General features: G+C 43.4%; 1 protein-coding gene across 2 annotated transcripts; it reads right to left on the bottom strand.

Annotated features, from left to right (window-relative positions):
• Nucleotides 1-3859: 3859 nt before the first annotated feature.
• On the bottom strand, nucleotides 3860-23685 carry LOC115161215 (cystathionine beta-synthase). Of its 2 annotated transcripts, none has more exons than XM_029712009.1 (14): nucleotides 23553-23685; nucleotides 14668-15006; nucleotides 13615-13721; nucleotides 9628-9762; nucleotides 9208-9287; nucleotides 8921-9125; nucleotides 8724-8815; nucleotides 8246-8371; nucleotides 8008-8092; nucleotides 7800-7905; nucleotides 7422-7634; nucleotides 7090-7198; nucleotides 6679-6763; nucleotides 3860-5459 (listed from the first exon to the last, which is right to left on the bottom strand). In XM_029712009.1, exons 2-14 carry the CDS (start codon nucleotides 14997-14999, stop codon nucleotides 5293-5295), a joined length of 1842 nt encoding a protein of 613 aa, XP_029567869.1. In that variant the 5' UTR covers nucleotides 15000-15006; nucleotides 23553-23685; the 3' UTR covers nucleotides 3860-5292. The 2 variants fall into 2 exon arrangements, with proteins under 2 accessions (XP_029567869.1, XP_029567870.1); XM_029712010.1 differs by lacking the exon at nucleotides 23553-23685 and adding an exon at nucleotides 19985-20006.
• Nucleotides 23686-24041: the final 356 nt, after the last annotated feature.

The raw sequence follows: 24041 nt of genomic DNA, 5'->3' as shown, positions 1-24041 counted from the left end.
GGAGGTAAGTGAACTGGCAACAAAGCTCAACAAAACAAAGGAGTTGATTGTTGACTTCAGAAAGCAGAGCAGGGAACATACCCCGATCTACATCAACAGGACTGCAGTAGAGTTTTAAGTTCCTCAGCGTCCACATCACTGAGGACTTGACATGGACCAACAACACCATCACTCTTGTCAAGAGGGCACAACAGCATCTCTACTTCCTATGGCCTCTGAAGAAATCCGGCATGCCACCCCAGGTCCTCTCCAAATACTACCGCTGCACCATTGAGAGCGTTCTGACCTGTTGCATCATGGCCTGATACGGGAATTGCTCCATCCACAAGCGCAAGGCCCTCCTCTAGTGGGTGGTGAAGATGCCCCAGTACATCACTGGGACCGTGCTCCCACCCATCCAGGACATCTACTTGAAGCAGTGCCTGAGGAAGGCCTGCGGCATAATCAAGGACCCCACACACCCCAGCCACAAGTTGTTCACTCCCTTATGGTCGGGCAGACTGTATTGGATGATGAGGTCTGATAGAAACTGTCTCTGAGCCTGTTGGTATCTACAAGCCATCAGACTGCTGAACACTTGAACTGGACTGACCAGCTGCACTGACCCTCACACCTTAGCACACACATACACCTCTGCTGCTACCAGAGGTATTATGATTGCTAAATACTGTGCAATTTAAATACTTGCCCCCCAATTCCCCCCTTCCCTGATACACGTGTAAATATTGGACAATAAATTGTGCCTTCCTGTATTATACTTATGCTAAAACGTTTATTGTATTCTACTGAGCCATTAACTTTATGTTCGTATTCTTATCTTTTCTTATTGTTGTTGTTGCGTTGTCGAGAAGGAAGTTGCAAGTAAGCATTCCGTCGGACGGTGTATACCATGTGCATCCCGTACAGTGACGATTTTAGCATAAATCTTGGTGGGGCAAGCCACAACACAACACTAACCAATACATTAATTGCACTATAATGGTGACAAACGGCGCCCAAAAACTGTTAGGACCTACATGAAGCTGTCCCGACAGCAGAGCTTCAGTTTCAGCACAATGGAGTGAATCTTTACCACCACTACACCTGGCTATTAGCAAAGCCTTTTTTGGCAGCGAAACAGTTCATTCAGCCTCATTTACTGCCTTTTTAAAAAACATAGCTGATATGGCTGACTTGCTTAAAGAAATGTGGTTTCTACTGACAATTGAGATGTACAAACAATGGCATAAGGGAATGATAAGAGGATAAGAGGCAATCACTAATTTCGATGAAGATATGAATGAGCTAAGACGGACATAGTCAATAAAACTATTTGTTCAGCACTTTTGAAATATACAGCGACAGAATTCAGAATATGGGCCGTTCTTACAGTATTCTCCCTGTACACAAAGTCAGAACCGTAGGATAAATAAAGGGGGCATATAAGCAGACAATGAAAGCTCTTACAATATTCGATGATGACATTTCTCTAGGCTACATGTGCACCACCAAGTCAGGAGAGTAGGCTAAGTTATGAGGGGGAAAGGGACCAAATTATTAGGGTGAGGAACATGGGCTACTAACAGCTTACTACACAACATACACTTAAAATGACTTTCTTAGCTACAGTATACATGCTGTATCTCCCTTGCATATTTCATAATTTATGCAGCATCATACAATAGATTTTTGGACTCACCTTGTTGTGCTGTGCTCACTTGAACAGGAAGGTGGAGCAGTGGTCCTTCTAGTGGGGAAATTTTGTCATGAAACTGTCATCAAAGTCTGGCATTCTCTGGATTTATGTTGCTTTCAAGACAACTGGGAACTTGGAACTAAACAAGGTTGAATCATGACGTCAGTGATCTTCAGGTCGGAGCTCTAGAAAGAGGCCCGAGTTCCCAACTTGGAAATCCGAGTTGGATGACCATTCAAAACGTATCTTCCCAGTCGGAGCTCATCAAATCAAATCAAATCAAATTTATTTATATAGCCCTTCGTACATCAGCTGAAATCTCAAAGTGCTGTACAGAAACCCAGCCTAAAACCCCAAACAGCAAGCAATGCATGTGAAAGAAGCACGGTGGCTGGGAAAAACTCCCTAGGAAAAACTCCTGAGAAAGGCCAAAAACCTAGGAAGAAACCTAGAGAGGAAGCAGGCTATGAGGGGTGGCCAGTCCTCTTCTGGCTGTGCCGGGTGGATATTATAACAGAACATGGTCAAGATGTTAAAATGTTCGTAAATGACCAGCATGGTCAAATAATAATAATCATAGTAATTGTCGAGGGTGCAACAAGCACGTCCGGTGAACAGGTCAGGGTTCCGTAGCCGCAGGCAGAACAGTTGAAACTGGAGCAGCAGCATGGCCAGGTGGACTGGGGACAGCAAGGAGTCATCATGCCAGGTAGTCCTGAGGCATGGTCCTAGGGCTCAGGTCCTCCGAGAGAAAGAAAGAAAGAGAGAAAGAGAGAATTAGAGAGAGCATATTTACATTCACACAGGACACCGGATAAGACAAGAGAATACTCCAGATGTAACAGACTGACCCTAGCCCCCCGACACATAAACTACTGCAGCATAAATACTGGAGGCTGAGACAGGAGGGATCAGAAGACACTGTGGCCCCATCCGATGATACCCCCGGACAGGGCCAAACAGGCAGGATATAACCCCACCCACTTTGCCAAAGCACAGCCCCGACACCACTAGAGGGATATCTACAACCACCAACTTACCGTCCGAAGACAAGGCCGAGTATAGCCCACAAAAATCTCCGCCACGGCACAACCCAAGGGGGGGGCCAGACAGGAAGACCACGTCAGTGGCTCAACCTACTCAAGTGACGCACCCCTCCCATGGACGGCATGGAAGAACACCAGTAAGTCAGTGACTCAGCCCCTGTAAAAGGGTTAGAGGCAGAGAATCCCAGTGGGAAGAGGGGAACCGACAAGGCAGAGACAGCAAGGGCGGTTCGTTGCTCCAGCCTTTCCGTTCACCTTCACACTCCTGGGCCAGACTATACTTAATCATAGGACCTACTGAAGAGATAAGTCTTCAGTAAAGACTTAAAGGTTGAGACTGAGTCTCCCCCCCAGAGTTCCCAGTTGTCTTAAACTCAATGAAGTCTGAGATTTCCCAGTTTCCAGTTATTTTGAACGTGGCAGAAGTCATGCTGGATTGACAGCATGGCCAATGTATTCAACCTTTTCTGGCCCGTGGTGTTGCATGCGAATGTTTATCCTTTTAAACTTGGAAAAGAGAGCCTTAAACCCAGACTTGGACCTCACACCCTTTCCAACGAATAGCAGGGCAAGCAAAATAGTGATTGCTTTGCAACGCTTGCAGTTAGCCACTGATTCCTTCCAAACCACTCATTGTTGAATTTGCAATTTAAAACTTGTTGGGTAATGTTTATGTCCAATGGCCGATGAGCACATAAGTTTTATCTATAATTTTTCATATGACAAGGATTGAAAAGGATTTTCCAGTAGATTGACGACGTGATTCATGAAGATGACTGCTTGTCTAGCTGGCTAGCTAAGATTTTGAAATGCAGTCCAATCAAGGCTACAGAAGATATAACATGATTTGACATCATTTTATTTGTGGCCAATGACCTTGAGTCTTCTTGGATGGGCACTTCTAATGTAAATCTATGGCAGCACCCAAGGGGCTTGAACTTTCTAGCTCTCCCTGTAGATTTTGTGGTAACGTAGTGTCCCCATGAGTAAAAGAAAAGTGAGCCAATCACGGCGCAATTACCAACCCCTACACTCTATATTGTCCGCTGGCTGCCCCTCCAACATAGAAGGCACTGAGCTAGGCTGAAACACCTGCATTCTGGAGCTGCCTTACTCAAGAAAACAACAAAACAAAAGAGACCATGCTTGTATGCAGCTTTATTAACTCAAAACATTTTACCTGAATGACTGTCACCACTGATCCCGTACATACAGTATGACTAATAAAACTTTAAACTTGCTCAAGAGAAAGGGCCTTTAATGGAAGCCAGTAATAATAGTTATCACAAAATAACCTGAAATCGACAAATCAAGAGAAATATGAAACAAACAGCTGAACCCAGAGTGGAAATAATGACAGGGTATAGTGTTCAAATATCACTTTCATAACCATAACATGCTCCACCTCACGCAAATATGACACTAAAGTCATATTTACACCTCCATCCCTGCTAGTGGATGTCAGTTAATGAATAGATCATAACAGCTCTGGGTCCATTGTCATACATAAAACATTCATGATTAAAACAGGAAGTCAAACAGAAAAGAAATGTAGCAAAAGAAAAGGTCAAACAACCCAACCTGCCCCAGACACAGACAGGCCTGTATAAAAGACCTGCACTGTTAGGCTAATTTAAATATTTTCAACCAGCCAACTATTTAATGTCTTGTTTCAATACAAGAAGAAAAAAATGACCCAACACAAGTCATACTGTTTGGGTTAGAGTTTGGTTTTGTGCCAAACTCACCTATCCTTGGCCTGACCTACCCTGTGTGCTTGTTTACCCTTCAAGGACAAACCCTTCAAACAAAAGAAGGTACCCTTCATTGACACCCTCTCTCTTTCAATGTTGTCAATGTGACACCTCTATTTTTTTCCATACTGAATAGGTATTCAATTCAGATCGATGAACCCAAATTACAATTTTAGGCACATACTATGTCTTTAGCTATCACTAGATGGCCATGTAACTCTGTTGGTATCAAAGAAAAACTATGATGTGCTTTTAAGTCTAAAAGGGGAGCAGTAAATTTCAGAAATGTTTTGTTTTTCCCCACTAAAATGGAAGTCACATTCACATATCAGTTACATAGAAATCTCAATGCAATAGAAAATGGTAGGTAGGTGGCCATTTAGCTGAAAGATTCCAATTTACTGAGTCGTTAGTCTAGCGAGCATATTGTAATGTTTTAGTATCCTCTGCAATAAAATGAAGTCAGGAACACTATTCTTTTTAAAGAGAAAACTAAAAGTTACTTTCAATAATGAAGAGGCAGACAGATGGAAACATATAGTTGCACACTTTGTAAAATGTAATTTATATACCTTAAAGTTAGCGGAAAACTATGTATCTGAAACCAGCTAAATTACTTAAAATCGCAGCATAGGTAGGCTACAGTAAATTAGGATTCTAATCACAAAACTAACAAAACAGCTGTAGCCAAGAAGGTTGGAAAATACTAATTATTTTAAGACTAAACCACAACCTCCTAAAAGCCTACATCTTCTTCTTCATTGTCAATGTTTGGGGGGTGGGTCACTTCCTCCTACGCACAGGAGGCAGAAAGTGGTTACAGCTCGTCGGTCAGCGAGCACTCAGATGTCATGGAGCACTCCGACATCGTGCGCTCCCGTGCGTTTCCCCGCCTCTCACGTGTTGTGATGTAGTTGAGTAGGTCAATGGACGTCACCACCCCAAACACCATCTGTCTCGGACAGGAGGAGCCGTCCGCCATGACTACACAGAGAGAGAGACGGAGGAAGGGAGAGAAAGAGAGACACAGCGAGACAGAGAGGGGTAATAGTACTATTGAGATAACACTTTAGGTGCAAGAGAACGTTTGTGACAAATAGGAGAATTAAGAGTTGTAGAACCACTGAAATTTGTCCTGCATGCAAGAGATTACATAAATTATGTCCAAATACTTCTCCATTTTTCATATGGGAATGTTTGCCACAAAGGAAATTGAAACTTCCCAAGGTCTTTATCCAAGAATGAAGCAATGGATTATACAATAGCTGGCAATTATACTGAATTAAACCATATCGGTTTACAAGTTATGCAACTAGCATCCTGTGTTTGAGAGACAGGATTAGGTCACAATGAAAGTCAGGTTCTGAAGAGACCCCTGCTGTTAGATAAAGGACACTGAATATAGGATGAACATAGTTTACTATGATAGGGAGCATAGGGGTGCCTAGTCATAGCTGAGGGACAGAGTTTTTCCTGCTCAGGGCACATTGTCAGGAAAAAACACTTGCCCTTGGGATGAATCAGTAAATTATAGTTGATGAAAATAATATGTAAAAAATACATGTATCCTCTGGTGAAGTTGTGGTGGTGGGCTGACAAAAAGCATTATGGCATATTAAGCTATATCCCCTCGTCTATCCTTACACAACAGTCTGGGTATTGCACTATTCTACTGGTGGCAAGGCACTGCCAGGCACCAAAACACCACCGGTGGACTTTGCCACCCAACACACACCTTCTTTGCCTACTAGACCACAAAACTGATGATTAGATGGCATCATTACACCTCGTCTTCCCTAGGCTGTGAGAAAGCCAAATACGCTATGTAACGACTTGTGATTTTATCTGACCAAACTGATGAGCAACCCCTAAAGTTAAGCTGATGCAAAACAGCAAGCTAGTCAGAGGGAAAACAACCGCCACATTGCCTCTGGCCAGGTGGGTGTTTGTTATGGCAGCGGACAGGTGACACGGTTACCTGGACAGGGACCCGGAATGACCCCTGACCCTGTAGGAGGGCCAGTTCAGGGTCAACCGAAGACAGCAGGTGTTGCTAGGAATGTTCTTCTCTACTGTCTGACAAAGGCAACTATCAGTGGTGGAAAAGAGACAGAAGGAGCAATACAAGATAGCGGGGAAATGGTGAGATAAGGAAGTGTGAGAGAGAAGATTGATGGAAGAGAGGAAGGAGGGGTAAACTTACATTGGATCTGCTCATGCACCACCAAGGCAAAGTGATCTGTCTCCAGGATACGGGACAGCTTTCCCAGGCTATCGGTCAGTCGCACCTGAGGGGGGAGAGTGCGACAAATGAAAATGACAAAACTACAACAGGCAGACCACAGTCTGGATCCAGAACAGGGGGGGTTCCTCTATGTCATTCACTGACAGACCTTACAGTATAACCCGAAAAATGTGTAGAATTGCAGTATCCATCCGGACCTTTGCCACCTAGGAAATGTGTGACCGGACCTTCTCCAATAGTAGTTGAGTACCCCTGCTCTCCTCAATGATAGCCTTCAGCTTGAGAACTTTATTTAAGAGCTTACAGTTGAGTTGAAGTGTTCTTGTGAGAGTGTGGCATGTTGTTGAGCATGTAGGTAAGGGAACTGACCTGTTTGAATTGTTTGTAGAGCACCTTGGAGACAGGGTCAGACGCCTTGACCTTCCCAGCCAGCACAGAAGACAACATGTTGCCCAGGGTAACCATCCCTAGGATCATGCTACACAGACGAGAGAATATGTAATTAGCATTATGACACCTGAATACAAGCAGAACTGCTTGTGAAGGAAACTATCATGAACATATACACGCCGATTAATAAAATGTCTGTATTGACGTCTTGTCAAGGGGACTAATGTTTTGTTAACAGTCACGCTATAGGGTACATTGACACTCGGTCTGAATGACAAACAGGTGACCATGGTAACCAGGTAAAAGCGTACCCGGACTCGTCAACGACGGGTGCCTGGTCAAAAGCCTTCTCCTTGAGGATCTTGATGGTCTTCTTGATGTTGACGGAGGGCAGCACGGTGATGGGCGCACACAGGTTCAGACTCTGCAGAGTCAGGTTCCACCACCAGGATTTGGACACCATCAGGTCATTTGGGGTTAGGAAGCCCTTATCACACATCCAGTTATCACTGAGGAACTTTGACCTGGCGGCGGGGGGGGGGGGGGGGGGGGGGGTTAAAACACTGGTACTACATACCCTGTTAAAAACACTTGGCATATCAATGCTCCTTCTCCACACATTTAACTCCACCATTCCCTTTCCCCGTTCAACCTCCCTCCTCCACTCATCCCCCTCTTTTCTCCCTTACATGTAGTTGCGGATGGAGTCAGGAAGGATGACGACACAGCGTTGGCCCTCCTTCAGCTCTGTACTCATCTTGACTGCTGCAGCCATGGCTGTGCCTGAACTACCTCCTAGAAAGAGAGACAGTTAGACAGAGAGAGAGAACAAGAGAGAGAGAGAGAGAGACCCTTGCTCTTTGGGAGCACCAATCATTGTGTGTGATGTCAATCTACCGCAAAGAAGCCCCTCCTCCCTGATCAGCATGCGTGACATGGCAAAGGACTCCTCATCATTGGACTTATACCACTTGTCAATTACCTGAAACAGAGAGAAACATTTATATGCATTCTACTACAGCAGCCATATACAATATTATCTTAGGAGTCATTTTCCGTCCACTTGTGTGTTGTGACTGTTACTGATGCAGAGTAGAAAACGCCGCTCAACTCAGGAGATCACTGCCACACTCACAGATCTGTCCAGCACGGTGGGGATGAAGTCGTATCCGATGCCCTCCACCTCGTATTGGGTCTTGTCTGTCATGTTCAGCTCCTCTGGCTCAGCCAGTATAGAACCCTCAGGGTCCACACCCACGATCTACACAACACAGAACACTGTTAACTAAACCATTACATCAATAAGCCAAAGTAACATGGTAATAAATACATCACACACAAAGGCAACTTAAGATCTGTATTCATCTTTTGGCTTTATTCATCAACGGCAGATGCAATATTACTTTCTGATCCTACTTTATGACTCGGCCCAACAGGCCGTATAACTGTGGGCCTTGGGTTGAACTCGTGTTGTATACTTTCAGCTACATGAGTTTGGAATTGGCTCTACAAGACTGAATGGAATTCAATTGACAAAGTACAGAGCGATAACATGCTAGTCAGATTGCCATCTTATAGATCTGGGACGTTGTGTTAAGTGACTCGGTGCCTACCTTGATGTTGGGGCATCTCTCCTTCAGCTTGCGGGCGATGCCAGTGATGGTGCCACCTGTGCCAGCTCCTGCCACCAACATGTCCACCTTACCTGCAAGGGCAGAGTGGCGCAGAGAGGTCTATTAGAAGAGTAGGAGGAAATGGGTATTCTTCACTCAATTTCTCCATCGCATTCACACACCACACACACACGTACCATCGCACTGCTCCAGGATCTCCTCGGCAGTAGTGTCGTAGTGGGCCAGGGGGTTGCTAGCGTTACGGTACTGGTCAAGGATGTGAGAGTTGGGAATTTCATTCTTCAGACGCCAGGCTACGCCCACGTGGGACTCTGGCGAATCAAAGCGGGCAGCGGTGGGGGTACGCACGATCTCCGCACCCAAGGCTCTCAGCACGTCCACCTGGGAACACAAGATTAGATTACAATTAGTTACATTCCAACGCCGACGCATGGATGCACTGATACACAAACACCAGCCTCACCTTCTCCATGCTCATCTTCTCAGGCATGACGATGATGCAGCGATAGCCTTTAACTGCAGAGGCCAGGGCCAGACCAATACCTGCACACACAGAGAGAGAGCGAGGCGCCAATACAGCTGTGAATAACAGGTCATGTCAGCAGAACAAGATCCTAATGTCAAAGGTAAGCTGGGAGGTCTCAGTGACTACTTGACATTACCAGGCAAAACTAAATGTTAAACTGTCTCACACACAAGTCCTTTGACTTGGGTGTGTAATCGTTCTACTGTTAGTGACATGTGTGTTGATACATGTGGTGGTGGAATATGTACATAAGCGGCAGGAGTGTTTTCAGGCAGGTAATTTGACTCCCCCCCCCCTCTCTCCATTGTCCAAGAATAAGCCTGTTTATAGCGCTCAGGGAATCCTAGAGACACGTACCGGTGTTGCCGGAGGTGGGCTCGATGATGGTGTCTCCAGGTTTGAGGATGCCAGCTCTCTCTGCATCCTCCACCATCCTCAGACTGATACGGTCCTTCACACTGCCCCCTGCATTGAAGAACTCACACTTGGCCACTACACACAGACAGAAAGAGAGAGGGTGTAAGTAAATGTTGAATCATCAATATGTACTGCAGCTGCTTATATTATGATGTTATTGTGTACTTTAGATATACCACAGAGCAGACTTAAACAAAATCCCCCTGTACAAGTTAACTGTAAAGCCCCTTAGCAACGCCAGGAAGTACAGTAGAAGTTGCCACAGACATGGAGGATCATGGGAAGAGACGGAGCTGGCATGAGCCGATTTGGAAAAATTCAGGTGGGGAGGTCATCCAAAGGTCCAGCGTTTCTCACTCACACACACAATCTCTCTCACACGTACAATAGCCGATTGGCACAGATTCAAACGGCCCCAAATCCACTGTGGACTAGTCAGCCAAAGAGTAAATCCGAATCACGTGAAAATCCATGCAAGTGCCATGGAAACTTTTTGTCTCACTAAGCCATGGGAATCAACCAGAGATTGACTTTAAACAATTAAGCCTGTAAAAAATATATCAAATAACTCACTGGCGAGATATTTAGACTGAGGACCGTGACATGGTTCACATGCAGTGAACTCAAATAACATGTGGATGGTGGTCCAAAACTGACCTATTAACCGTCTGGTATTACTGTACTTCCCCGTCATTGGCCAACTGTACCAATCAGAGAAATGTACTGCCTGTTCAATCGCTAGCGCCGGGCAGAATACCCAGTCGTGGTCTTTAAAATGACCTGATGCTATAACAACAATAATCAACGCCATACAACACTCCTTCCGTGGCCTCCAACTACTTTTAAATGCTAGTAAAACTAAGTGAATGCTCTTCAACCGATCGCTGCCCGCACCCTCCCGCCCGACTAGCATCACTACTCTGGACGGCTCTGACCTAGAATATGTGGACAACTATAAATACCTAGGTGTCTGGTTAAACTGTAAACTCTCCTTCCAGACTCACATCAAACATCTCCAATCCAAAGTTAAATCTAGAATCGGCTTCCTATTTCGCAACAAAGCCTCCTTCACTCATGCCGCAAAACATACCCTCGTAAAACTGACCATCCTACCGATCCTTGACTTCGGCGATGTCATTTACAAAATAGCCTCCAACACTCTACTCAGCAAATTGGATACAGTCTATCAAAGTGCCATCCGTTTTGTCACCAAAGCCCCATATACTACCCACCACTGCGACCTGTATGCTCTCATTGGATGGCTCTTGCTTCAAATTCGTCACCAAACCCACTGGCTCCAGGTCATCTATAAGTCTCTGCTAGGTAAAGCTCTGCCTTATCCCAGCTCACTGGTCACCATAGCAACACCCACCCATAGCACGCGCTCCAGCAGGTATATTTCACTGGTCATCCCCAAAGACAACACTTCCTTTGACCGCCTTTCCTTCCAGTTCTCTGCTGCCAATGACTGGAACGAATTGCAAAAAATTTTTTAAAAAAAATCACTGAAACTGGAGTCTTATATGTCCCTCTCTAACGTTAAGCATCAGCTGTCAGAGCAGCTTACCGATCACTGTACCTGTACACAGCCATCTGTAAATAGCACACCCAACTACCTCATCCCCATATTGTTATTTATTTATCTATCTATCTTGCTCCTTTGCACCCCAGTATCTCTACTTGCACATCATCTGCACACCTATCACTCTAGTGTTAATGCTAAATTGTAATTATTTTCGCCTCTAGGGCCTATTTATTGCCTACCTTCCTACTTTTGCACACACTATACATAGATTTTTATATTTTTATTTTGTGTTATTGACTGTACGTTTGTTTTTGTGCAACTCTGTGTTGTTGTTTTTGTCTCACTGCTTTGCTTCATCTTGGCCAGGTCGCAGTTGTAAATGAGAACTTGTTCTCAACTGGCCTACCTGGTTAAATAAAAGGTGAAATAAATAAAAATAGATGACATGAACATTTCCCCCAGAATCCACATCTGGGACTTCGCAAAACATCCCAAAGCTGGTGACTGACAATTCAGCCTAGTGACACCTGATACAAGACCTTGTCCCTCTCCGGCCCCCCTCCCTTCCCACCTTGTAGGCCTCAGAAAGGTTACTTATTCCCTTAGAACAGAGGGACTTTCAGGTGGCCAAACCCCGTCCACCCAGAGAGATACCTGAGACAAGACCCCTACAATCATACAGTGGAGCCTAGCAGACTAATGAGGGGAAAGGAGGCTATGTGAAACCTTAAATGTTGACTTTACAATAACAACAGTATTCATGGCAAGCGGGGCCTATAGGAAACCAGTCCTACTGACTAACTGTACTACAGGAGGAGTCTAATATAGAGTCTAACTGTACTACAGGAGGAGTCTAATATAGAGACTAACTGTACTACAGGAGGAGTCTAATATAGAGTCTAACTGTACTACAGGAGGAGTCTAATATAGAGACTAACTGTACTACAGGAGGAGTCTAATATAGAGTCTAACTGTACTACAGGAGGAGTCTAACTGTACTACAGGAGGAGTCTAATATAGAGTCTAACTGTACTACAGGAGGAGTCTAACTGTACTACAGGAGGAGTCTAACTGTACTACAGGAGGAGTCTAATATAGAGTCTAACTGTACTACAGGAGGAGTCTAATATAGAGACTAACTGTACTACAGGAGGAGTCTAACTGTACTACAGGAGGAGTCTAATATAGAGTCTAACTGTACTACAGGAGGAGTCTAACTGTACTACAGGAGGAGTCTAACTGTACTACAGGAGGAGTCTAATATAGAGTCTAACTGTACTACAGGAGGAGTCTAATATAGAGACTAACTGTACTACAGGAGGAGTCTAATATAGAGACTAACTGTACTACAGGAGGAGTCTAATATAGAATAACTGTACTACAGGAGGAGTCTAAAGATCTTCTCCCTCACTCTTCTATGGTCCATTTCATTCTCCCTCACTTCCAATTTAACCCTGTCTCCATGTCATCGCCGCATATCTGTTTCTTTCTCCTCCTCCTCCCCCTCTTAATTTTTCCTTCCACCATCTCCCTTCTCCCTCTGTCATGTCCTCTACCACTGGATTTATGGATTTATGCTTTAAAAACAGAAATAGCTGCAGGGAAGACAGCTAATCACCAGTTTTGGGAGTAGTGAACTACATGTAGTTGAACTAGAAATTAAACTACATTTTGCAGTAGCTTGGTGGTAGTTGAACTAGAAATTAAACTACATTTTGCAGTAGCTTAGTGGTAGTTTAACTGATTTAAAATCTAGATAGCGATGTATCCAACTTGTAGCCAAGAAGTGTAGCCAACTTCTGGAACTACACAAAATATGGGTGAAGTAGGCAAGAATGTCCTTTCTCTTTCAGCATCAGTCCTGCCTAACTCTCACTTGAAACATTGTTTTTGTGTTTAATAGGATACATTACATGTTCTGTTAACAGCTGACCACAGAGTGAGCTGTTTTTATAATTTGTATTCTATGACATTTTAGATATTATGATTTTTCACCAAGTAATTTGGATGTAGTTAATTAAAGTTACTTTGAAAAAGTAGTTAAGTAAACTATATTTTTCTTAAGGGTAGCTTTAGCATAGCTTAACTTGTTCCAGTGTGAAGTAATTGGTAGATTGGTAAACTATATTTTCAGACTAGCTTCCACGACATCGCTGATTGCCCAACAATGTGTAAATCAAACACACACCAACACCTACACATGTGAACACAGGATTGTTTTTGAGGAACAGAAAATGTGAGTTAAAAAGGACACAGACTGATAACACTATATACAAATAGTAACTTAACACAAACAAGGATATTCAAATACAGACTGCTTTTCTCTGGTTGTCTTTAGGTTCAGTGGGTGTCATATGACTGTGTGTCATATCATGACTATGTGCGCATGTGTAAATACTCACAGAGTTCACACTTGAGGCCGAAGGCTTTGGGTATCTTGTTCATGCGGACCAAAGGTGTGTCTCCAATCTTCCTGAGGATGTTGGGTAGAATTCTGGGGGCTTCGGTCCTGAGAGGTGAGGATGGGATGGAGACTCAGTTAAGGAGAGCAATCTATATAAACCATGATCATTCACAAATTTAAAAAAAAGAAGGCAAACTCTCTTTTATGAGTAAGTTCGCGCCAGGTATTGAAAGTTGTTTCATATGTGAGATGGAAACTTGTGTAACTTGGCTACTTTTGTAACCTCAGTATGACACTATCTTTGGGACATCGAGAGTTAATTTCGTAACATGGTAGCCTCTGGATTCGGTCTGGCAGTGAGACATAAACAAAGCCTTTGCCAAGCCGCACAGAGTTATTGATGCCATATAGAACTTATATAACAACTTAAATTGACCGAATGGAGAGATTACTGTCAAAACAGCAAGACTGTTCCAGATAAATTCCTACCACACGCACACACCCTTCTCCCCTAGGCCAAAATGGCAGTGTTCCTTTCAGTGTTCCTCAAAACACCCTGAAATTGCCAAGTCATGGTGAAACACCAAATCCCTTGCCCAACCCTTCCCGCTCACATGGGGTTCCTACAAAGGTTTCAGGTCGGAAAGACCAGCCCCACAGGCTTCGGTCCTCTTTGTGGTTCTGGCTCTAGCAGGTGTGTCATTATGCAGGAAAATGGAGCCTGGCTAAATGTCAAACCAACATCCTGCTTTTAGGTTGCTGCTCAACAAAAACAAATATATTGCTTCTTTGCTCTCCTTGCTAGTGAAGCAAGCAGGTGACTATATCTTAGCTACACAAGGGGAATTAGTGGACTATGTAAACTAGAGGTGTTTGAAGAGGAGGGAGGATAAGCAGAGTACGTGGAAATGCTGTGGTTCTACTTCCATCATGTTCGTGGGGTGGAGAAATGAATGACCACTGACCACAAATATCCATCAGCTATCTCTACACCGAAAAGGCCGGGGAACATATGCAAATCCTGTTCGTGATAAGTGTGTGTGTGACTCACTTTGCAGAGTGGGAGTGAGGGGACTCGGCAGAGGACACGCCCAATTTCCACGTGCATCTACTGGGCAGATCAGGACGGATCCACTGCCTCTCCTCAGTGCCTGTGGCTGTGTTCTCCAGGTCGTTCTCCCCCTCCTCCCCATTCACTTGGGCCGATCCATTCATGGAGAACTTGGGGTCGTTCAACATTGCTTCTCCATTGACCTTGGACCCCCCATTCAAAATGGCGGCCTCTCCGTTGGCCTTGGTAGCGTTGTTGTGAAGCATAGCTGCGTGGGGGCAGACGGAGGACACAGGGCGCACAGAGGCTGTGCTGGAGGGAACCGAAGGCATGACTCACCTGAGAGAGAGGGTGAGATAGAGAATGAGTGAGTCCGACAAACAAACAGTAACTGACAGATAGAAATTCCTCTAGTAAAATGTACTAGCGTAGGCTAGGGGATCCTTCTCAACTAATAACAGAACACCATTCACATTACATTCAGTTGATTTATACATTATTACATTACGGTCAAAGCAGGACACGTTCAGGTGAATACTGCCAGGGAGAACAGAATGCTCCCCCCACAGGCCTATACACTGCAACCCAGATTCTCACACAGGTATCCTATATAGGTTACACAGTGTAGACACTAGAGTGTAAAGCACTCACCGCAAGAAAAATGTCACATCAGTCTATGCAGTGTGTTGCGTCTCCTTTTTAAAAAGAGGGACGTTGTAAGATGGCTGGGCCACCATTAGCCTGGCACTGCACACCCCCCTGATTACTGTATTGGATGACACTTCCTGTCTGTACCGAATGACCAGATAAGCAAAGTACTCTTTGAAATAGCAGTGTTCTCAGAGGTTGCAACCGGTGGCAACAATCGTGTAGGAAGGTGAAAGCCTAACAGGTCCAATTGAAAGCCCGTTCAGTTAGTTCTCTTTAGGCTACGTTGACCCAACAAAAGGTCCAATGGGGGAAAACAGTGATGTTCTGTCCAGGGTTCATTTGTGAATTCTATTTGTGCTCAGCTGGACTGACCGTCAGTATTCAAGCGCATTAAAACAAGCAAAACACATTTCAATCCTTCACTCAACTGTATCGTTGGAAGGCGCCTGCATTTTTTTTACATTTCAAAACCCTTCACATCACCAAAATGGTTCATGAAAAGTAAGAAGTTCTTACTTCATTTATGAGTTCCCAACACACTTAACATTTTCTTTGCAAACACTCAATCAGCTTACTGTAGCAACACGAGAAAACAACGGCAGAAATGGTCCACAGCTGACGCTAGCTCTGAGTGATGATGCAAGAGGAGCAAGGTCACTGTTACAGTGCAGAGCATCCGGTCCTTCAGCTTGGGCCTACTATCTACTACCACCCAGCAGGCAAGAAAATGGCTGAGTCAGCATGGTTTCCTTGTTATTTCAGCATAACCTTTTAACATTGCATCAACATGGCTATTAGACTGAATGTATATCCGAAACTACTAGAGAAGGATGATACCAGTATCACAATATTTTTTCCATGGCAAAAATGAAAACACAAAGCAGACCAATCTATGTGGTCCTTTAACACCCTGCTGTATGTAAACACCTCAATCAAATGTCAATTAGAACTGGACTGTGGTCTGAGAGCTTTTCCTGTGAGGAAAACAGTGGCACTAAAGGGGTTTGGTTTAAAAAGAAGAAGTAGCCTACCAAAGCTGCTGAACAGTTGATTTGTTAGCAAGCAGACCACAGCTGCTTGTCCTCTACCTGGCTGAGTTTAACCACTACTCTACGCCACATATCCCTGCGAGCTCCTCACCAAGACCACCAAAATATGGCCTAGTCGACCCTGGTGTGAGCCTACTAGTTACATGTCATCAGTAACGTAACTTTTGGATTACCCAAACTCCGTAACATAATTACGATTCATTTCTGTTACTTTTGTTTTACTTTCCCCTTAAGGAAGCTTTACAAGAAGACAAAAAATATCCATCAAAGGCATTTGGTGGATTTTTTTTTAAACTTACGCCTATTTTCAAAGCTGAATTGAATAACATTGAGAAAACAGAAAGGTGTCATCCATGGTGAATGTAAAAGTAACTGATAAGCCTACATGTAATCAGTTACTCCCCAACCCTGGCTAACACACACACACACGCCGTCTGTATCCATTAACTCTAAACGCAGCTGTTAAGAGTGTTTAGGGAAAGGAACACAAAACACACGTGGCCTGCACACACGATTGGCTGGTTATCCTACATGATGACGATGTAGACCAGCCCACACAGACAACAACAGCATAAGACGCAACAGTGTTAACCTCTTCCAAGACTGAGTACTTTAGAAGAGGCAGCAGTGAACACTCAGATAAAAATGAAACTTTCGTTACTTCAGTTACAGCCACTGGAGAAAACACAGCAACACCACACAATCTTCTACTACAGCGACTATTAATAGGTGCGCTCTTTTGACTACATCTATAAAGCTGAGGTGTTTGACCCTGCAACACGACACCAGCGGGGGGGGGGGGGGGGGGGGGGGGGGGGAAGAGAAAGAGAGAGAGAGAGAGAGAGAGAGAGAGAGAGAGAGAGAGAGAGATCCGTGTGCTGTAACAGATACTGAGTGGGTGAACACAGTCTGCAGAAACAGATACTGTCCATTCCAATGTGTGTGAGTTAATTTGAAAATGTTATGGAGTTTAGAGGGAATGCTTGAGACGAACATTTGACAGATTTGCCTGAACAGCCAACCATTGCGTGCTAATGGAAGGGGTAGGCTTAAGACGTTGATAGTTCACTAGTGTATCAAATACAAAAGCGAACAAATTACCTGACGTGTGCAAAAGGGTGCTCACTGATTAGACCTTTACATTTTTTGGAGGAATGTTGAACCTACTCAAGAGATTCTGTTATTTTTACCTTGTCCACATTCCACACTGCTCTGCAAAAAGTAAACATTGTGGTAAAACGTGATGTCAGACATGCCCCCAACGGGAGGGAGGGACATTTGAACACGCCCTCCAACCAAAACGTTGAAAGAGACGACCACCTCCAACGCCCAGCCTTTCATACCCAAAGGGCACTCCTTCAACCCATTCGTCACAGGAAGGAGCCAAGATATCCATCCCACACTTCTATTGTGACTAAAATCCTTTTGAGAGATTCAAAACGATAGTGATGTGTTGGGTTAGTAACAGTGCCAAACTAATGCATGACATTTTCCCACCAGCATCTTGGCTCCCAAAGCAAAGTAATAACACTGAACCAATGGTTTTTTCCCCATCTTCAAATAAACAAAGTCAAATCAAACTAGGGAGAGGGTAAAATGCTTACTGTAGGAAGAGGTAACCCAAGGATGATAGGAGCGCAACGGGAATAGCTATGGACCTGTGCGTAATCGTTTAACACCTGAACTGGGCTAACCAATGTAACCCAGTGGTGTATAAATATAAACCACTGCACATATTCAGCCATTATGCACAGCATTATTAGGCCTAATCTAAGTGGCCGGCTATGCTACATTTCTCTGACCTCTACCACTTTAGAAGAGCCTATAGGTAAACTGATTAGGGCTTTATGAATGTTCAAGTAAGCCTATGTAAACTGACATCTTACACACTTGTCCAAGGATTATGTTAGTCTGTCAGCAATAGAGAATCAGGCTTTTACCAAATGTTACATTTAGTCTATAGCAGGGACATTTAGTGTATAAAAAAGGGAAAACTCCTATCCAAGAGGGAGAGGCAGCTATAACATTGAGGTGGACGGAGATACACTGTCAATAAGGGTACTTTGCGTAAAAAATATATTTCATCCATTTTGAATTCAGGCTGCAACAACATAATGTGGAATAAGTCAAGAGGTATGAATACTTTGAAGGCACTGTGTTATATATACATACACCCCCCCCAAAAAAATTAAACCTACTCATTCAAGGGTTTTTCTTATTTTTACTATTTTCTACATTGTAGAATAATAGTGAAGCCATTAAAACTATGAAATCATGTAGTAACCAAAAAAAAGTGTTAAACAAATGTATATTTGAGATTCTTCAAAATAGCCACCCTTTGCCTTGACAGGTTTGCACACTCTTAGCATTCTCTCAACCAGCTTCATGAGGTAGTCACCTGGAATGCATTTCAATTAACAGGAATGCCTTCTTAAAAGTGCATTTGTGGAATTTCTTTCTTAAATGTGTTTGAGCGAATCAGTTGAGTTGTGACAAGGTAGGGGGTATACGGAAGATAGCCCTATTTGGTAAAAGACCAAGTCCATATGGAAAGAACAGCTCAAATAAGCAAAGAGAAACGACAGCCCATCATTACTTTAAGACATGAAGGTCAGTCAATACGGAAAATCAAGAACTTTGAAAGTTTCTTCAATTGCAGTCACAAAAACCATAAAGCGCTATGATGAAACTGGCTCTCATGAGGACCGCCACAGGAAAGGAAATCCCAGAGTTACCTCTGCTGCAGAGGATAAGTTCATCAGAGTTACCAGCCCAAATAAATGCTTCAGAGTTCAAGTAACAGACACATCTCAACATTAATTGTTCAGATGAGACTGCATGAAATCAGGCCTTCATAGTCAAATTGCTGCAAAGAAACCACTAAAGGACACCAATAAGAAGAAGAGACTTGCTTGGGCCAAGAAACATAAGCAATGGACATTAGACCGGTGGAAATGTGTCCTTTGGTCTGGAGTCCAAATTTGAGATTTTTGGTTCCAACCGCCGTGTCTTCGTGAGACGCGGTGTGGGTGAACGGATGATCTCTGCATGTATATTTCCCACTGTAAAGCCTGGAGGAGGTGGTTTTATAGTGTGGTGGTGCTTTGCTGGTGACACTGTCTGTGACTTATTTAGAATTCAAGGCACACTTAACCAGCATGGCTACCACAGCAATATACCATCCCATCTGGTTTGGGCTTTGTGGGACTATTATTTGTTTTTCAACAGGATAATAACCCAGCACATCTCCAGGTTGTGTAAGGGCTATTTTACCAAGGAGGAGAGTAATGGAGTGCTGCAGCAAATGACCTGGCCTCCACAATCACCTGACCTCAACCCAATTGAGATGGTTTGAGATGAGTCGGACAGCAGAGTGAAGGAAAAGCAGCCAACAAGTGCTCAGCATGTGGGAACTACTTCAAGACTGTCGGAAAAGCATTCCAGGTGAAGCTAGTTGAGAGAATTCCAAGAGTGTGCATACAAAGTATTCAGACCCCCTTTATCTACATTTTGTTACATTACAGCCATATTCTAAAATTCATTCAATATTTTTTCCCCCCTCATCTACACACAATACCCCATAATGACAAAGCAAAAAAAAATAAAAAATGAAATACCTTATATACTTGAGATCAGGTGCATCCTGTCTCCATTGATCATCCTTGAGATGTTTCTACAACTTCATTGGAGTCCACCTGTGTTAAATTCAATTGATTGGACATGATTTGGAAAGACACACACACACACACACACACGCCTATATAAAGTTCCCATAGTTGACAGTGCATGTCAGAGCAAAATCCAAGCCATGAGGTTGAAGGAATTGTCCATAGAGCTCCGGCACAGGATTGTGTTAAGACACAGATCTGGGGAAGGGTGCCTAAACATTTATGCAGAATTGAAGTTCTCCGAGAACACAGTGGCCTTCATTCTTAAATGGAAGATGTTTGGAACCACCAAGACTCTTCCTAGAGCTGTCCGCCCGGCCAAACTGAGCAATCTGGGGAGAAGGCCTTGGTCAGGGAGGTGACCAAGAACTCGATGATCCCTCTGACAGAGCTCCTCTGTGGAGATGGGAGAACCTTTCAGGAGGATAACCATCTCTGCAGCACTCTACCAATCATGCCGTTATGGTAGAGTGGCCAGACGGCAGCCCCTCAGTAAAAAGGCACACGACAGCCCGCTTGGAGTTTGCCAAAAGGCACCTAGACTCTCAGACCATGATAAACAAGATTCTCTGGTCTGATGAAAACAAGATTGAACTCTTTGGCCTGAATGCCAAGCGTCACATCTGGAAGAAACCTGGCACCATCCTACGGTGATGCATGGTGGTGGCAGCATCATACGGTGGGGATGTTTTTCAGCGGCAGGGACTGGGAGACTAGTCAGGATCGAGGGAAAGACGAACAGATCAAAGTACAGAGAGGTCATTGATGAAGTCCTGAGCGCTCTGGAGCAGGTTCCCACACTGGGGTGAAGGTTCACCTTCCAACAGGACAACGACCCTAAGCACACAGCCAAGACAACGCAGGAGTCTTGGCTGTCTCTGAATGTCCTTGAGTGGCCCAGCCAGAGCCCGGACTTGAACCCGATCTAACATCTCTGAATGACCTGAAAATAGCTGTGCAGTAACGCTCCCCATCCAACCTGACAGAGCTTGAGAGGGTCTGCTGGGAGGAATGAGAGAAACTCCCCAAATACTGGTGTGCCAAGCTTGTAGCGTCATACCCAAGAAGACTCAAGGCTGTAATCTCTGCCAAATGTGTTTCAACAAAGTAAATGTGACATGTTTTTTTATTTTTAATACATTTGCTAAAATTTCAAAACCAGTTATTCCATTGAGATGAAAATGCAAGTCTATGCATTTTTCCATGGTTATTGCGTTGTTCCTCTGCTCAAACATTAACAAAATCCATGTGCACTGAACGCCCATCTTTTGGAATTCAACTCTCCAACTGTCTAGCTTTCACTTAATTGTTAGTTCTCAAAGATGGTATTTAAAAACTATATAAGTCCAAAATCTTTTTCTGCATGTTTTCTATCTGGTTTTGACCATTTAAGTTGAAACAGTCCCCCCCCCATCCCAAAATATATAGAAAAAGCCTTGAAATTCAAGATTGGGGAAGTAGATATAAGACTTCATTGCCAGAGTCAGATGAACAGGAACTGCTAGCATGCTAACTGTTCCTGTAGACTTCCAGTCATTGCACCTACGTGAAACTACATCTAACTTTCATCATACTGGATGAAGAGACATGAAATGGTATCCAAGATTGTATTCTGTTGCAGCTAGCAATACTAGGAACATATATTCAGCATTATATTCAAGCGAGCATTATAATATGACTATAACCCAAAATACATTTAGAATGGCATGTATATTTAGACTGCAGAGTAGAGTGCAGTACAGTACTTTTCTTTACTGTATTGTACTATATTTTACTCATCGTACAGTACTCTACTCAGTACTGTGCTGTACAATCCAAAACTTGTGAAACATAGGTTCAGATTTGGTCCATTCCATCTGTGGATGTTAACATCAACGCCAGTGTGGACTGACCAAATTTCAAACACTTTTCAACATCCATGGATGTCCGGTGTCGGTCGGTACTCAGTGTGTGAGGATGCTAGTAACAGTAAATGGCAAGAGGGGGCTCATGGGTAGATGTCAGTAAGAGCTGAGAGAGGTGATGTTAACTGGAGAGTGAGCGAGAGGTTGTCTAGACACAGACTGTTTTAAAACTCTTGGTTTGACCAACAGACAGAAAGACAAAGAAAACAGTATTGAGCTGAACATAACAGCATGCCAGTGGAAGGGAGGACAGCAGCATGTGACCCAAACTGTGGTCTGTGACTACCATGGCTTTCCCATTGTTGCCAATTCAGTTGCAGTAATTCCATTTTCAATTTGGTAATGGAATTCTGAGTTTTAATCACTTCATTCATAAACAAAATTGATATCAGTGAAATCACTATAACTAATTGGTAGCTCTACCATTACTTGTTACTTCTCTGAACTTTCATTATCCTGCCACCTCATGAGAGAAATGAGAAAATAAAGTTAATAGTAAAGGAATTACAAGTCAATATTTCTTAAAAACTTACAGAAGGTAAAAAATGTGTTCAAAACTAAATTTTAAAAAGTTATTAGTTGGCAGGGGTCTTCAGATCAGCATTGTGTTTTGATGCATTTCTGATACCTCTTAAGATTCTGGTAGATGTTTTCTAAAACCTGTTTATCCAGAAATCAAAGCCTTTACTTATGCCACATTTTTAAATGTACATTTTTTTTTTTTTATGTATCTATTTCTTAACTCTCCCAAAATATAGACTTCATTCATTTGACACCCAATTTGATATGCTCTTAAGAAATTCATGTTGGTGCTCATGGGTCCTTTTCAATGGAAATGCCCTGGATGTAACTCGGTGCAGGATGCTGGATGTAAATGAGCTGGATGCTATACTGGACGTAACATCCAGCTCAGTGTTACAGCCCCTACTGCAGAGGCTAACCAGGACACACTGGTCTTACATCAGTCTACAGCAGTGGGAATTAAGCCACGTCATTTCCCCTCCCCCATCCAATATTCAACTCGCAAACGTAAAATGTTTTGCAATTACAGGCTACTCTACCTAGTATTGATTGAATACTATACATATGTATGGTTCTAGTTATTGATTATATGGAGTCAATCTAGTCAAGTATCAGTCATATATTCACCATTAGTGGATAAGAGTAGACTACACAGACAAGCCTGTGCTGCCAAATAAATAAACTCTCTTTAGGTAACAAGTTCATCACATTTTTTGCTGTTATTATGATCGTTCATAACGATTTTCGCATTCGGGGCTAGTTTTTTCCCCCGAGTTCCCGGTTGCTTTGAATGCGGCATACTTGTAGGGGCACCACTCCGTGACGTAATTGGTATTTCATCATGCTTGTTCATGTCACTCACTAGCTTTACATGCTCTAGTCTCTTTACGCTACTCGACACCACACATTCAACGAATACTAGTTTTAAAAATAACATAGTAATACATTTTTAAAAAAGCAGGAACGAGAGAGCGCTAGTATTGTTCAAGTGCCGCACATGAGAGATGGAGGCTCTGGATCAGTACAGGAAAAATAGGAATGATATCTATATTAATCTAGTTATTTTGAAGTAGATAACATTGTTCACTCACCTTTGAGTTAATTAAGGTAGTGGTGATGGACCAGTACGCGATCCAATTTCAAAGATGATCTTTCGTAGATTGCGACTATGCTAGTTTCCCCAGCAGCTCACATGCTTTAAAGCCCGACAACACGGCCCAATCTGATTCGAGTATCCTTGTTTGGTGTGTACGTTGATTGGCTACAGTGGGGGTGTTACTTGGTCTTGCTCCTCCAATCAGAGCTTACACATTTGTCGGGCCTTCGTTTCGAATGTCCTGCACATATGGAAACAAAAGGCCCAGAAAGTAGCCAGCCCCCTTGTAGACATGCTTCCATAAGATAAACAATAATGATTTTGGTATATAAACGTTTGGATATTTCCCCTGAGAAAAGTTTTGCTCAACCTTGAAAATAAGCACAAGGTGTGCAAAAAGAACTGTAAAAAAGGTGTGCAAAACAACTGCTAATGAACAGACCGATTTAAGTGGAAAAAAAAGCAAAAACAAAACTTGAAACGT

This window comes from Salmo trutta, chromosome 24, assembly GCF_901001165.1.
Source record: "Salmo trutta chromosome 24, fSalTru1.1, whole genome shotgun sequence".
Classification (NCBI taxonomy): Eukaryota; Metazoa; Chordata; class Actinopteri; order Salmoniformes; family Salmonidae; genus Salmo; species Salmo trutta.
The sequence above is the reverse complement of the archived record's forward strand: the minus strand, read 5'-3'. Positions and strand labels throughout refer to the sequence as shown.